At 40.5% G+C, this 15,671-nt stretch overlaps 2 protein-coding genes across 6 annotated transcripts in view; one reads left to right on the forward strand and one right to left on the reverse strand.

Moving 5' to 3' along the window:
- Positions 1 to 6,614, reverse strand: part of LOC132378336 (leukocyte elastase inhibitor-like) — a 59,873-nt gene extending 53,259 nt beyond the window's left edge. The window contains exon 1 of the mRNA XM_059945156.1: positions 6,493 to 6,614. Coding sequence (XP_059801139.1) covers positions 6,493 to 6,556 — 64 coding nt within the window. The 5' untranslated portion in view covers positions 6,557 to 6,614. The remainder of the gene's footprint in view (positions 1 to 6,492) is intronic.
- Positions 6,615 to 6,702: 88 nt separating this feature from the next.
- The window catches only part of LOC132378335 (triple functional domain protein-like), a 346,417-nt gene continuing 337,448 nt past the window's right edge, over positions 6,703 to 15,671 (forward strand). For 2 of the 5 annotated variants that reach the window (XM_059945150.1, XM_059945151.1), the window contains exon 1: positions 6,714 to 6,979. In XM_059945150.1, the coding sequence (XP_059801133.1) occupies positions 6,913 to 6,979 (67 nt within the window). In that variant the 5' untranslated portion in view covers positions 6,714 to 6,912. Of the gene's footprint in view, positions 6,980 to 15,671 lie in introns of all 5 variants that reach the window. The other 3 variants (XM_059945152.1, XM_059945153.1, XM_059945155.1) reach the window with 2 other exon arrangements.

The raw sequence follows: 15,671 nt of genomic DNA on the forward strand, positions 1-15,671 counted from the left end.
TCCTTCTCATTGAAAAAGCATTTCACCAGTTCATCTTTTTTTCTCCAGCAGAGAATATGACAAGAGGGCATTCATATTTCATAATGCTACTTCTTGAAACTGCTTCTCCTTACACCAAAGGATGGTCAATCTTACATATCTAGAGAGCACTCTTTTTGATATCATTGCCAGGCTACTGCCAATGTTACCCGCAAAGGCTAACTGCCACTTTGAGAGGAAAAAGAAGACTCAGAAAGAAGGGGGAAGAAGCCACTGCCTGCAAATATCGAGTCCTGACGAAGGGTCTCGGCCCGAAACGTCGACAGCGCTTCTCCCTATAGATGCTGCCTGGCTTGCTGCGTTCCACCAGCATTTTGTGTGTGTTGTTGCCTACAAATATCAGATTGGATACTAAACAAATTGGGAAACAGAAAAACACTGGAAACACTATGATGGTTGGGAAGCATTTGTGGAAAGTGAAAAAGAATTAAAGTTTCAGGTCAAAAATCATTTATAGAAATGGGAAAAGTCAAAATCCAAGTTATTCTTTAGTTGCAGAAAGGATAAGTTGAACTTGTTTTCTGTAGCTCCCAGTTTGACGAAGGGAATGTGTTAACTCTGTTTCTGTTTCCATAGACAGAAAATAGATACTACCTAACCTACTGAGTGCTTCAGCATTTTTCTGTTTTTATCTAAAATCTCCCAACATCTCCAGGTTTTTTCTCCCAATTACTCTTGGCAGAATAAGTTGATCAGAAGTCCAAGAACTTCACTCAACTCTACTCTAAACTGATTACACAACCTGTGTTCTCACTTTCAATGACTTTATAACTCATGTTCACAGTTTTATTTATGTACTTATTATAATTGTTATTATTTAGTATTTGCACAGCTTGTCTTTCTTTTCTCTATCTTTGATAGTGTGTAGTTTTTCATTAATGTTTTTTTCTACCGTGCAAGACTCCAGGGAAATGAAACACAGGTGATATTTACATACGTTGATAGTAAACTTACTTTGATCTTTGATGGGAGGGCATGCCAGCTCCCGAGAGCTCAATGTCATATCAGTTCTGATCTGGAAATCTCAGCGATACGACAGAGGAACAAACTTGCCAATGGCACTGCAGTATATGTTGATTATGCTTAATGTATGGTTTGCCCTGTTAAATAGCTTGTAAGAGATGACAAGGAAAATAAGAATGAACCTTGGAATCTTTTTCAAGATCTTTAGTGGAGCTAGCGATATATACAGGACATGACTGCAGGACATCTCATTGCCAGCTGACAGTTAAATTCCTATGGTATAAAAGTTGGTGGAATTGGTGTTTGCTTTCATTTGGTTAAGTTTCAATGGAATCTTGATCTGCTCCAGTTAGACCTTTGCAGGGCATCCAGAAGCTGTAACCTGCTCCTTGGCAAAAGACTGGAACACTTTAGGAGTGAGAGAGTCAACCTAGGAATGGATTCCTGGGATGTCACCTGGGAAGCACACTCTTGCCATCAGAGATCACTGGGGTTGTGGGAGATCTCGATGATGAGATGGCTGCAGCCAGGAAACTGAATGTCAATTCCTGTCCAGTGATGGCATGAAGCTAAAAGATGTTATACTCTTTCACTGCATTGATATCCTTCCATCATTAATTTACCTGGTGCTGGTCTCTTGTGCATCCCCCAGTCAGCATTGCTGATCAGTGATGTTACAACGAGCAGCCAGCCTATCTGGAATCAGAGTTGTAAAATATTCATCATGGCTATCTGCAGTTCCAGCCACCCAGAGGGAGAAGCTTCAGCCAGCTTCTCTACGGTAAGGAAACATCATATGGAAGGGAAAGAAAGTCACAACTAAGGGAAAGTTCATGAGGGAGAGTTAATATGATTATTGTAAGTTTAATTTTACCAAAATTGTTAACAAATCTACATTCAATATAATGTTTTCTCCCATCACTTCCAGGTTATTCACTTTTAAGAAATGTGCAGGAGGAATGATGAGGAAGACTCCAGGAATGTGGAACAGTGCGATCATGGTGGCTGTGTGTATTATTTAACCATTGACAGATCTAAAGGGCATCAATGCCCTCCTCAACAAGCAGAGAGAGGGCGAACACCAAGAATTGGAGACCCATTTCACTGTTAAACATGGACTATAAGATCCTGTCTAATGCTATTGCCAACCAAATAAAGTCTGCTTTGGGACAGAGATCAAACCCGTGCTGTATCTAGAAGGAAAATCTTTGAAATCCTCGTGCAGCTCAGGATTATGATTGTCTATGAGCAGTACAGAGGGGTAGATGTCTGCCTGGTTAGCATGGACTAGGAAAAGATCTTGAAAAGGGCAACCCACATGATGTACGTGCTCTTGAAAATGGATTTTGGGAAGGGAATCAAAAATTGGATCTAACTACTCTACGCTAATATCTGTAGTGCAGAGAAATCAATGGGTGGGGGACAAGTAGTTTCCCCATCGGGTCAGGAGTCAGGTAGGGTTGTCCACTCTCCCCTACTTGCTTGTGTGCTGCACAGAACTTATTACTGAATCTATCAAGAAGGACAAGAGCATAAGAGGTGTGATATTGCTTGGCAGTGAAGGCATGCAAGTTAAAATCTCTCTGTAACAGTCAATGTTGCCATGTTCTGCTCAGATCCATGGTCAATTCACAGACTGATCAGCATCTGCAACCCAGTGTGAATTGACATCAGAGGCCAAAGCCAGCCACAGGAAGAGACAGGCCATACTCTTCAGTAACTGGCACGACCGATCCAATGTTCCCTTCCCCTCCAACCTGAACATGCTTGAAGGGGCTAAGGCACGAAACAAGAATTGGCAGGAGCAGACTGGGAAGATGAAGCAAAAACTGGATCTGGGGAAACTACTTTCTGTGTCACAAACCGAGCAGAATGTGGTCATCAGATGCGATGTGCTCTCAGGGCTACTGTACTTGGTGCAGGTGTGGCCTGTTTCTCACTTCTCTGCCTCAGTAATCGCCAAGAATGATTTCCAGTTGATCTGGGGTCCAAGATGAAGTGAGTCCAGTGGGTGATGATGCACACACCCCCAGAGAACGTGGGCGAACGTGTACCAGATCTTGCCCTGATCCTGCTGACCACCAGGCAGTGTGTGGGTTCGAACAAGCATCACATTGTGCTGCTGGCTACCTGTTGCTGGTATTGCCGAAGATAGGTCTGGCTACATTATCAAACCACGTCCCAGTCTGTGGATGTTGCAGCTATACCTACCTTTGGTGGAAGCATTTTTCTAAGTGAACACCTTGACCACAAGTCCATCAGGCAGTGGTCAGCTCGGAACATCTTGCAGACACAGAGGGACAGGGACACTATGGATATGGTGAGGTAATGAGAAGACTGTCCAAAACAACTGGCAGAACACCTCCTTACCAGATCTCACCAAGACTTCAAGTTCATATTCAAGTTTAATTGTCATTCAACCATGCGCATACATACAGCTAAATGAAACTGTGCTCCTCTGGGGCCAAGGTGCAAAAGACAGGCCATACAGTCAGATACAGCACATACTGTATAGTTATGACAGCACATACAGTCACAAAATTTATACTAGCCCAAGTCAACGAATGGCATAGCCTGGAGATTGATGGTGCATGAGATAGTGGTGAGAGGTGCCCTCCAAGTCAGAGCTTTCTTCTACAGATGACACATTACCCCCAAGGTATGCACCCTCGAGATGGCTGCAGTGGAGAAAAGGTCACCCACCTCTTTGCAATCTGCCTGTCGGCTAAGAGGTGTGGAGATGGATGCAAGGGTCTGTGTCCAGGTGGTTCATCCCCAGCGGTGCTTATCACTAGACTCTCTGATCTATCTCCCAGGGAAACACACCGAGGCAAACACCAGCTGCTTTTGGAAGGTCACCAACTCAGTGGAGGATGCACTTTGGTCTGCCTGAAACTTGTTGGTCTTCCAGCAGAGTGAAAACATCTGTAAAGGAATGGCACAGACTGGCACAGTCCAGGCTGCAAAAGTACATGCTGAGGGATTCACTGGGGTTTGGTGCAGCCAACTCTAATGCTCTGTGGGGAAAGGACCCCAGTCTGGGCTCCTTCTGCTGCCACACATGGGAGGGGGGAAGACAGAGCTGGGTGGAGAAGCTCACCTAACGTTGAAAAGGGCAAATTCAAGATTTAAGATTTTTTAACGTCACTTTCTGTACACAAGTGAAAGGATATAGTTGTTACTCTGGATCTGATGCAACACAGAACATACCCCCTAAAAGATAAAGAACAAAATAATAATAAAAATACACACAATAAATATGAATACACAAGATAACTTACTTAGAATGATTGTATGTCCATAAAGTGACTCTAGACTGTACTTAAGGTGACTGATGGGAAATAATTAAGTAGTGGTGGAGTTAGTGGGTGGAGGTGTTGATCAACCATACTGCTTGGGATAAGTCTTTGAGTCTGGTGGTCCTGGCATGGATACTATGTAACCTTCCCCCTGATGGGAGTGGAACAAACAGTCCATGAGTAGGGTGTGCATGATCCTTCATGATGTCACTGGCCCTTTTCTGGCAACTTTCTGTATATACGTCCTTGGTGGTGGATAGGCTGGTACCGGCGAGGTAATGAGAAGTTTTGACTACATGGAGCCCAATGTGGCATGTCTGCTCCCTCCCCCTTTCATATATAAAAAAAATCCACTACTGAACATATATAGTTTTTGGCATGGTTTCTTCCTTTGAGTTTTTTTTTATTATGGATATAACTTATTTTTTAAATAAAAACAAATTTACTGTAGATCTGCTAGATCATTGAGGTGACTATTTCATACAATGTTTGAAAGACATAAAGCACTTCAAATTTTCCCTCCATCATTAAAATAATCCTGTTTATGTTCTAAAAGTTTGTGAAGAGTAACTTCAGTCACAAGTTTAAAACTTTTCCCCCTTTGTTTGGTATCTCAGGGAAGATGCAATTATGTCCACTTCAAGAAAGGAGACATTTTCAATTGTAGCAATTGTACAGCTGTTTGCCACAGGAGAAGTCATCCTCATGATTTTCCGAAACAGTCTCCTCCCATGGTCATAGAGGCACCTCACACATCAGTATGGATTCCATCCACTTGGAGGCAGAGTGAACACTTTAATTGCAAAAGTAACACAAACAAAATGCTGGAAGAACTCAGCAAGCCTGGCAGCATCTATGGAGGAATGATAACTTTATTTATATAAAAAAAACTTCCAAGATACAAAAACAGTGAATGGATGTCATTATATTTACAGTGCTGCAAGGTCTGTCCTTTTGTAATATCATCAAATTAATCGATCCGATGTCCCCGTTGTGTGACTGTACAAGGCATCGGTCCGGACCATAGTTTTGTGAGCAGTTTTGGGCTGCTTATCTAAAAAGATGTGCTAACATTGGAGAGGGTCCGTAGGAAGTTCACAAGAGTTATTCCTTGAATGAAAAGATTAACGTATGAGGAGCGGTTGATAAGCCTTGTTCGCCGGAGTTTTGAAGAACGAGGGTGGAATCTCATTGAAACCTATCGAATATTGAAATGCCTACACAGAGTGGATGTAGAGAGGATGTCTCAGATAGTGGTAGACTCTAGAACCACACAGCCTCAGAACAGAGAAATGTCTATTTAGAACAGAGATAAGAAGGAATTTCTTTAGCCAGAGGGTGGCGAATCTGTGGGATTCATTACCGCAGATGGCGGAGGAGGCTGTCATTGTGTAATTTTAAAGCAGAGGTTGATAGGTTCTTGGTTAGTCAGGGCATTAAAGGTTACAGGGAGAAGGCAACAGAATGGGGTTGAGAGCGATAATAAATTAGCCACGATGGAATGGCGAAGCAAACTCGATGGGCCGAGTGGCCCAATTCTGCTCCGATGCCTTATTGTCCCAAGCACCAGTTCATTTCAGCCATATGATCCTTACAACGTAACGATTTCAAGAGAGATGGAGAGAACATCATGAACCACAGCTTTTCCTGACCTCATAAAAGCCACTGGAAACGACATTCAGCGGGCAATTCAAAGCATCAATGCTATCTCCAAAAGAAAACTTCCATCGTACGGGAGCCCCATTCTAATTCCCCAAACCTACTGGTAGGATATGCAAACCGATACTAGCGTCTCCTCTGAAACCAATCTGCCCAGCACTAAAACTCAAATTACACCCATTTCGTTCCTATTGGTTTTTTAAATATAACTTTGGCTTTTGTGAATACAGGCATATCCAGTTAGTCGCATGTATTCATTCTATTCTCTCCCATCGATATACTCCTTTGCTTAATAATTCATTCGTATGTCCGTGGTTTCAGGTACTCCGAATGCATCAGTTTAAATTTCGGAAATTATATGTATTTCCCGCACAACGATCCGTATGATTTGTCTTTTTCTGTTTGCCATGTCTATGCGACTGGCTCCTATGATCATTTCAATTCGTGAACTTTTCGGTTTTTGTTTACAACTGACTCGATCAGAATCTGTGACTGCGACCTGTTTCTGTTTCAGCGTCTGCATGTCACATACCTTTCTGCGCCTTTCCAGATACTCCGAGAAGGTAAATCTGTCTGCATTTGGGCTTTGAGCTCATTCGTGCATCTTCTGACGGGGTGTGGTACTCCTGCGGGCTGTGGCTTCGCGGCCGCTGCCCGGCTCCCTCCTGCTGGCGGTGCGCTGACCTTGGCGAGCGCTGCCGGAGTGCCGGAAGTTCCCGATGTTTCCCGATGTTTGGCGGACGGTGACTCACGGTTCCAAGATGGAGGAGAGCTGGTAGAGGTGGCGGCGATCGCTGCTCGCTCCCCTCCCCTCCTTCTCTTCCTCTTTCTCCGCTCGTGTGCGGCGGCTGCCGGTCGGGCTGGGCTTCGGGAATCGGGATCGCGCTCCACGGGAGGATTGTAAACCGGGCAGTCCGAGGAGGAAGAGGAAGAGGAGGCCGCCGCCATCGCCATGAGCTGCGCAGAGGGGGCGGAGGACGCGGCCGGAGACGCCGATATCGCTGCGTTTTTCCGATCGGGTGAGTGACCGAGAAAGGCGCCCCAGCCCTGTGACCGCGGGCGGATGCCCAGCGAACCGCGGCGCCCGAGAGAGAACCGGGCGGGATGCAAAAGAGAGAAGAGGCGAGGGGAGGCAGAGTGAATGGAGGGGGAGGGGAGGGAAAGGCGGAGAGACAAGGAGGCAAAAGGGGCTTGAGAGGCTGACAGAAAGGGAGACGAAAGGATGCTCATGGGGACCTGAGACGGTGGAGTGTGTAAGGAATGCAGGGATAAGTGACAGGAAAGAATGGGCGAGCTGAAAGGAGGGAGTGGGCAGATGGGAAGAAATAATGGAAGTGGGTAGAGGAAGACGTTTGAAGAGAACGAGGAACACGGGGGAGGGTGGGGAATACAGGAGGGGGCTGTCATGTGTTAAACGAAAGATATGTGCAAGAGTGCGGGAGCTGGGATAACTTCAAGTTTATTTTTCACTGGTTAATATTACGTTAAGTCCTAGGAAAATCTAGATAAAATCAGTAAGCAGCAAATCAGTGCTTTTATTGCCTTCACCTGATGCGTATATGCACTTATGAATGTTAAGGAGGAAGGTTGGCTTTATCTATTTCCTCCTATATCCGTTATGCCATCGGCTTGAACAGAAACCTGACAACTTTGTACAAAGATGGCCTTCGTTGCTCGTTCGTTAAAGGAGACCATTCCAATCAATTGGAGCATTGAGAGAGATTACAGATATAGTCCTGATTGATGTGGGATAAATATTGGTGTATTAGAATTGAAGTGGCTGCAAACTGAAAGATCTGAAAGGAAGGTGAAAGGGGAATAGAAAGTAGAATGGTGGAATGAACAAGGAGGTGGTGCACTGGGGAAAGATTTAAAGGGAATGTTGAACTGGAGAATGGAGTAGGGCATGAGCAGGGAATAGAAAAATGAGAACGTTGAGTTGAAGATGAATGTATTCCAATAGATGAAATAAGTAAATTCCCATTGTTTTGTTTATCGCCTCTTTATGATAGAGGGTGAAGAGGGCACTGGCTTTGAATGTTTGATTTGAAATGTTGGAAATATGGGAATTAGCAATACTGAATTTACTTCAGCAACTCACCCCTTTTGAAACATGAGCTGACAGCAGCTCGCCAGAGTCCTCTGTCCTGAACCAGTCTTTCAAGTTGTCATTAAGTGTAGCTTATCTTCCAAGATCCTTTCTCTCTCAGAGGATAGGTCTTTGAAGCTTCTGTTGGCATTTCTGTAGCATTTGGGTTTTTATGGGTTAGTGCTGCTATCTCCATACCCGGCTCTCTTCCTTTCGAAGCCAGGCTTGGGACTGTCCATAGCGGAGGTGGGAAAGGCAGTGCAGTTTGATTTATTACATGGACTATGAAATTTGCATGTTTTAGAAATAGAGCTAAGAACATAACAAGGAAGAATGCTTCTTTTGTGAGGAGATGGGAACAGTGTATTTCTGAAACGTTGTAGACTTCACTCTGGATTTTAACATCCAGAGTGTGCACCAGGACATTTGAATGTAACTGGTGATGGTTTGTCTATTCCTTTCCAATTTGTATTTTGTTTTGAAGAACGATATCTTAAAGCAACAGGAGATAGATATCTGATTAGTAATAGCATCTTAAAGATGTCTGCATAAAGCTTCTTGTTTAGCCATTAGGTTTGCATGATAGGGAGAACACCATAATACAGTAGTTAATTTCAACATATAGATGCCCTATATAATATCAATATTTAAGAAAACCAATATTCATTTCTGCTTTTAGGCCAAGGATTCTATTTTCATTGCATTCAAGAGAGTGCTTAAAGTTGTCATATTTTCCAGAAGGCAATGAGGATGTCCTTTTTGTCATCTGAAAGTTGGAAGAGCTACTTTTTTTCAGAATGTTTGTTGAAATGAAACTGATCTGCTTTCAGAGATTGGTATTATGATTAGTTGTGAAAAGAAATCATAGGTGTTTACAAGTTTTCTATTTAGTGTGAATTGAATAGAAGTCGGATGTTTTTGTTTTCTATTGAAATACACAATGTTGTGTAACTTCACGTGTGGGGTGTTAAAAGTTGAAGCCAATCTTAAACTTGGATATTTTGAATCTTGATTTGAGAACTAAAAGATCTGTAAAGGAAATGAGTAGGTTTTATAACTTCTGAAAATTTCATGTGAAGAATTACAAACTATATTGAAATTTATCTTTACTGAATTTGGAGTGCAGATCATAGAAAGCATAAAAACAAGCAGCAGTAGGCTGTTCAGCCTTTGAGAACAAAAAATGCAGATGTTGGAAATCCAAAATGAAAGCAAAAAATATGCTGAAAGCTGACTGTAGCTTAAGCAGTATATGTGCCGGGCAAAAGTTTCAGTAATGAGAGTCTAATAATGTGAGCATTTTAGCTTTTTATGTGCATCCACAGCTCTTCAGTGCAGAAAATTTTAAAAATTTACAAAACTATGGGATTGCTGGAAAAAATTGCTCCTCTTCTCAGTTTTACATCTTGTTCATTGACTCGTAAGATTTTCCCCCTATTTTGCTTGTCTGTCAGAGGAATTTGCAGCATCTACCTTGTCAAGCTCTCTCAGGAATATTTTATATTTCAATGAGATCTCATGTTGTGCTTCCATGTTCCTGAGTGTTAATTCTTTCCTCTTGGGACAAAGCATTTGCTCCAAAGATCAATATAGTGGACCCTGACTGCACTGGTTGTACGGAAAGAATATCCTTCCTTCAGTAAGGAGGACAAGACTGCACAGAAGTTGTGGATACAGTATAATTGTAACAAGAGCTTATTATCTTGTGCTTCTTGCAGAAGAGCTCACATCCCATAATCATAACTCTAATTTCTTGGTGTATCTGAATGTTAACCTTGAGTTTTAATTCCAGGACACCCAGATATCACTGAACTCCATTAAGTGTACCGAATCACTTTAAAGAAACTGTTCTTTTATTATTCCTACCACTAAAGTGGATATTCTTGTATTTTGCAATATTATCAGTCTTCCCCAGGTTATAGCCGGGTGCCATTTATAACCAAAACAACTCTCAAGTCATAAAAGTGGCTAAAGCTGGGTCTCCATCCAGCAGAAGATGTTTGCAGCCAGCAAGTCCGCACTTCTGGTCTCTAAAATGCTTGTTACTATGTATGGGCTGTACACAAGTTTGGTGTTTGTAAGAACCTGTACTTTAACTGCGACTGTTCTCCCAGCTAACACAACATCTTTATCTCTCTTCAGTTGTTTTGTTTTCCTGCCCATTTTTGTATTATCAACCAATTTAGGTGCAATTCAATTGATTCTATCATCTAAGTGGATTGAAAATTGTTGATGCCTTTGTGCTGATTCTTGAGTCGAGTCTGCACTATTCTAAGGTTTACTTCACTCTTATAACTTAAAATTTAAAATTAATGTTTTATTTTTCTTCTACTGTCTAAATTCAAATTATTTTAAAGCAATGACCAAATTCCCGCTCCCTGGTAGATGGCAGATCCATGATACCAGTTTCATTATGGCCAAAGTTCCTTAGTTTTCTCAATGTTGTAAAACAAGTTTTCTAACTCTCTATCAAAATAACACCATTAAGTAGTTGAACAGTGCAGCTACTGTTAAAGTGAGGTTCAAAAATGTGTTTATTTCAGTTTCATGTATTTCTTCACAGATTGCAGAGACATGTTGCAGAAGTAGTAATTTTTAGCTAATTTACTGCTAAGGGATAAGGAAAGATCTTGCAGCATAACAAGTGTACCCAGCTTTAACAGTAATGAGTGAACTTTTTATCTTTAAAAACGTACAGACTTCATTGGTTTCTGTAAAATTGTCTGCTACAGGTTTATCGTTAGATCATTAGCTAAACAGAGCTGCCTAGTGTAATCAACCTACTACAGACCACAGTCATTTGGGTCATGCCATGGTGTCTTCTACACAGGATCAGAGGAAGATTCTGTGCATCACCATAAGGCAATCAGATTAACAAATCTAGCCAGACATACTTTATTGATCCCGAGGGAAATTGGGTTTCGTTACAGTTGCACCAACCAAGAATAGTGTAGAAATATAGCAATATAAAACCATAAATAATTAAATAATAATAAGTAGATTATGACAAGTGGAAATAAGTCCAGGACAAGCCTATTGGATCAGGGTGTCTGACCCTCTGAGGAAGGAGTTGTAAAGTTTGATGGCCACAGGCAGGAATGACTTCCTATGACGCTCAGTGTTTCATCTTGGTGGAATGAGTCTCTGGCTGAATGTACTCCTGTGCCTAACCAGTACATTTTGGAGTGGATGGGAGTCATTGTCCAAGATGGCATGCAACTTGGACAGCATCATCTTTTCCGACACCACCATCAGAGAGTCCAGTTCCACCCCCACAACATCACTGGCCTTACGAATTAATTTGTTGATTCTTTTGGTGTCTGCTACCCTCAGCCTGCTGCCCCAGACTGATACAGGCCGAGTTTGAACAAGGAAGAGTAAATTGAATTTATTAGTTCAGTACCAGATCATGTAAGGAAGCAAACTAAAGAGAATTAATGATGGAATTCAGAGAGGGAACTAATAAGAAAGAATATTAAATAATGAAATAGATTAAAAATAATTAATAAAATCTGTTGATGTTAACTTAGAGTCAACAAAGTTATTTGGTGGTAAGTTTTCATGCTTTTCATCATCTGCACTAGCTAAAATGGACAATTTATCAATCTTTTTAAAGTTTATATTATTGGTATGTAAAAAGTAGAAATTGCAGTAGCTTGCCCTTCAATGTAATTTAGTGCTGAAAATCTGGGTGAGTGTGCTATTTTGGAGAAGTTTTTCAACAGGGCAATAGCCCTGTCGCTCCTTTCATTGCAATATCTGGGATATTCTCTCCACAGTTGCCCTTTCCAACAGATTCATAAAACCAAATATGTATTTTAGATAACTTCTATTCTTTAGAGTGGAAAAAGTTCTGTACGTTCGATCTTTTCCAGGAGTACCAATCTGTTATGAAACAATCCTTGCAAATACTTCACACTTTTTCTAGTGTCCTTTTTTTTACATAGAGTACAGACTACGACTGTTCACAGAACAGTAAGTGCAGTCTCATTAGAGTTTATTTAAGTTTAACATAACTTGGCTACTCTTGGAATCTTGTCTACTTGTGAATAAATGCCAGAGCTGCATTAGCAGTTTCCGTTGCCTTACTGAGCTACGATGCTTCTTTTAATTCATTTATTTTTAGCCAGGTTCATGGATCTCTTTCCTTTTTTTTATCAATTCAGTTTCGTATTTTCTAAAGTGCAGGTGTTGTTTATTTTTCCCTACCAAAGTGCATTTCGTTACATTTAACTGTTTTACCTGCAAGCGTTTGATTATGTTGCAGTTTTGTTCTGAATATATCCCACTGATATTAACTTAAAAAATGATTTAAAGCAACTGTTTCCTAAGTCCAATCAATAATTATGATTAAAACTTGCCCCACAAATGCTCCACTCAGTTTTAGTACTTGCGTTTGAATGTACTCTGTGCTGAATTTATATCCTTGGACAGTAACAGAGGATGAGAATATAAAGTGAAAGCTGGTAGTAATGTGATAAATAAGAATGTAGACGTCAGTTTGGTACAGGTATAACTGGAAAATGTGGGATAATTATCCGATATTACACAGACAAAAGAAATATGTTGAAGATTTGATACGCAGATGCTCATTGTCTGAAATTGCTGACCTTAGCAATGAGTCTGGAAAGTTGTAATGGGCCTTGCTTAAATATGAGGTGTGTTTCCTTATATTTGCCCTCTAGGAGGTCAAAAAACAAAGGAATCAGAGGCAGGTTTAGTATCACTGGCATATGTCCTGAAATTTGTTGTTTTCCAGCAACAGTACTTTGCAACACATAATAAAAAAAGTATACATTATAATAAGAAATATATATAAAATTAAATAACTCCTCCAAAAACAGCAAAAAAAAAGAAAAAATAATTAAGTAGTGTTCATGGATTCATTGTCCATTCAGAAATCTAATGCTGGAGGGGAAGATGCTGTTCCAAAAACATTGAGTATGTATCCTCTGGCTCCTGTACCATCTTCTGGATGGTAACATTGAGAAGAGGGCATGTCCTGGGTGATGGGATCCTTGATGATGGATGCTGATTTTTTTGAGGCATTCCTTTTTGAAGATGCCCTGGATGCTGGGGAGGCTCGTGCACATGATGGAACTGACTGAGTTTACACCCCTCTGCATCTTTTTCCCATCTTGTGCAAAGGTGAGAGAATGTAGATTTATATTGATGCTGTTTTCTGTTCTCACTCTGACATGCATTAGAAGTTTTTCAGTAAGATATTAGATCACTTGGAGTCAACACTTTTTTGTATCCACTAGAGTTAAAGAGATTGAAATGCACACGATCTTAAGAGTGGGTGTGGAAAGCAAGTTTTATCTTGTGGGAGAATCTAGAACTAGGGGAATCAACAATCAAAATAAGGCACTGACATTTAAGACAGATGAAGTTTCTTCTGAGGCTTATGAATATTTGAAACTCTTAACACAAGGGACAACTGAATCACTGTCTTAAATTATTTTAAGTCGGATGTGGATAGATTTGTGTTAAGTAAAGGATGAGAAGTTACTGTGGAGTTGAGGTTGCAATCCGCAGTCATTATACCAACAAGTGTGACGAACTTGAATGGCCAAGTGCTTCCTCTTGCACAGAAGTTGTATGTTTATATAAAACTTGCATGTTAACTAATCTCTTCAGGAAAATAAATAATAGTAGCTTTAATGGTCAAAGCCTTTTGTAACAGATTAAGATCAATGTGTGCAGTGGCATGATCTGATTTGACTGGTAGCTAAATTTTTGAAAAGAGATCAGAATGCTGGTGCTTGGCATTGCAGCAGCTTCTGCAAAGAAAGAAGCAGAATTTCTAATTTTTGTATTGAAGAGTTAACTGAAACAGTAATTGGCCTGTAGCAGTGTGCTACACGCAGCGTTAAAATTACGACACGGAGTCGGTAACTGCAGTCGAAGGAAAAAACTTTATTCGAAAACTTCAGCTTCACTTTTAAGCCTCCCTCAACCGGCCCCCCATGGCGCAGAGGCTCCAAAGCTCTGTGCTCGCAAACCCCCGTAGGCTATCTAATTGTGAGTCGGTTGGGATGCGCCAGGAAATGGGTCGCCACAGGCCTGCCATTGCAGACTGAAGGAAGGTGCCATTGCTAAATACTTCTTAGTTACGCAGATCCCTGTAGGAAGCCAATAGCCGTATTCTACCAATTAGGATATCTGCAATTTATTTCTATTCCCCATCTTTTTTTGCTCAGTTAGTATCCTAGCAAAGTTACTAAATTGACTTCAGCTTCTTCTAATGGTCACTTATGAGGGATCTCATCAAATGTCTGTTGGAAGTATATATGTAAATAATCTCCATAAACATTCCCTTGTACCGTTGTAGTAATTTCTTTGGTAGGGGAGGGATGATTTCTCCTGGTTATGTCAGGCATGATCTGCTTATTAAAAGCCCAAGTTGCCTCTGTCTGTCCAGCTGAAAAATTTTCAAGTTGTTCAGTCATTAATTATAGATTATAGACCTGTCAATGAATGTGGGATGAGCTAGACTAAAATTCTAGTAGCCATGCTTTTCCTGTCCTCCTCAACTTGTGCAATTTCCAATTACTGTTGCCTGAAAAAAAGATGAACTGCCCTTATTCTTGTTGTTTGAAATAATTTTGCAAAAAGATGATTTCCCTGCCATTATCTGTGTTTTAAGGTTTCTGATATACTGTATTAAGCATACATTCATATTTTGGATAACTTAAGGCAATTTTTATATGACACATCATAAATGAAAGTTTGCAATTGGTGATTTAAAGATGTGCTTTCTTTTGGCAATTTTTATTTGAAGATATACCCACTAATTCTAAATATATACTGTGCTGTTGCAATAATTGCCCACTAAATTATTACCATTTCTGAATTTAATTGCACAAAATCAGGAGTTTTCTCTGAAAGCTATGAACTATTGGATTAGGATGTAGAATTATAAATTCCCTACTATTTTTCTTGTTCTTGACTTCTGAAGACCCTCTGGATCAGTACCACCAGATCCAACAGAGCCAAAAACTATATTCAATTTAGCTGCATAAGATTATGTAAGGAGTTGATTGGGAACAGGTGCTGCTGTCCCATTGGTTAACTTGAAATATACATCCCCTGTTCTGGACTTTGAGGGTCTTAAGTGCCATAGGTGTTCTTTGTTTGAAAATCGTAGAGCCTTGAATATCTGTAAATTGTAATATTACTTTGCAAAAAATAGTATAATCAAACTTTTTTGGTCTACTTTTAGTTGTTCCTTCAAGACTTGATGCTTTTCAAGAGAAATGTTTCATGTTAATCTTAGGTCAAATTTCTGATCCAATATACACAGGAATTATGTACTAACCTACAGGTTACAGCATGGAATGAGTCCATTTAGCTTATAGAGTTCCAGCTTTGTGAACGAGCAATCCAGCTAGTCTCATTCCCTGCCCTCTACTTACAAGTACATTTAAGTTTTGTATGCCAGGGTTTTATTTGTTTTTACTATCAACCAAACTCTGACAGCATATTTTAGTACAGTAGCTTAGTGGTTAAGTTTCTGATTCAGTAACCAGAGGTCTGAACCATTAATAGTGAAATATATACAGAACTTAAATTCAAATTATTAAATAAATATCTGGAAATGGAAAATAAAGCTTTTATCA

This window comes from Hypanus sabinus, chromosome 20 (genome assembly GCF_030144855.1).
Source record: "Hypanus sabinus isolate sHypSab1 chromosome 20, sHypSab1.hap1, whole genome shotgun sequence".
In the NCBI taxonomy this organism is placed as follows: Eukaryota; Metazoa; Chordata; class Chondrichthyes; order Myliobatiformes; family Dasyatidae; genus Hypanus; species Hypanus sabinus.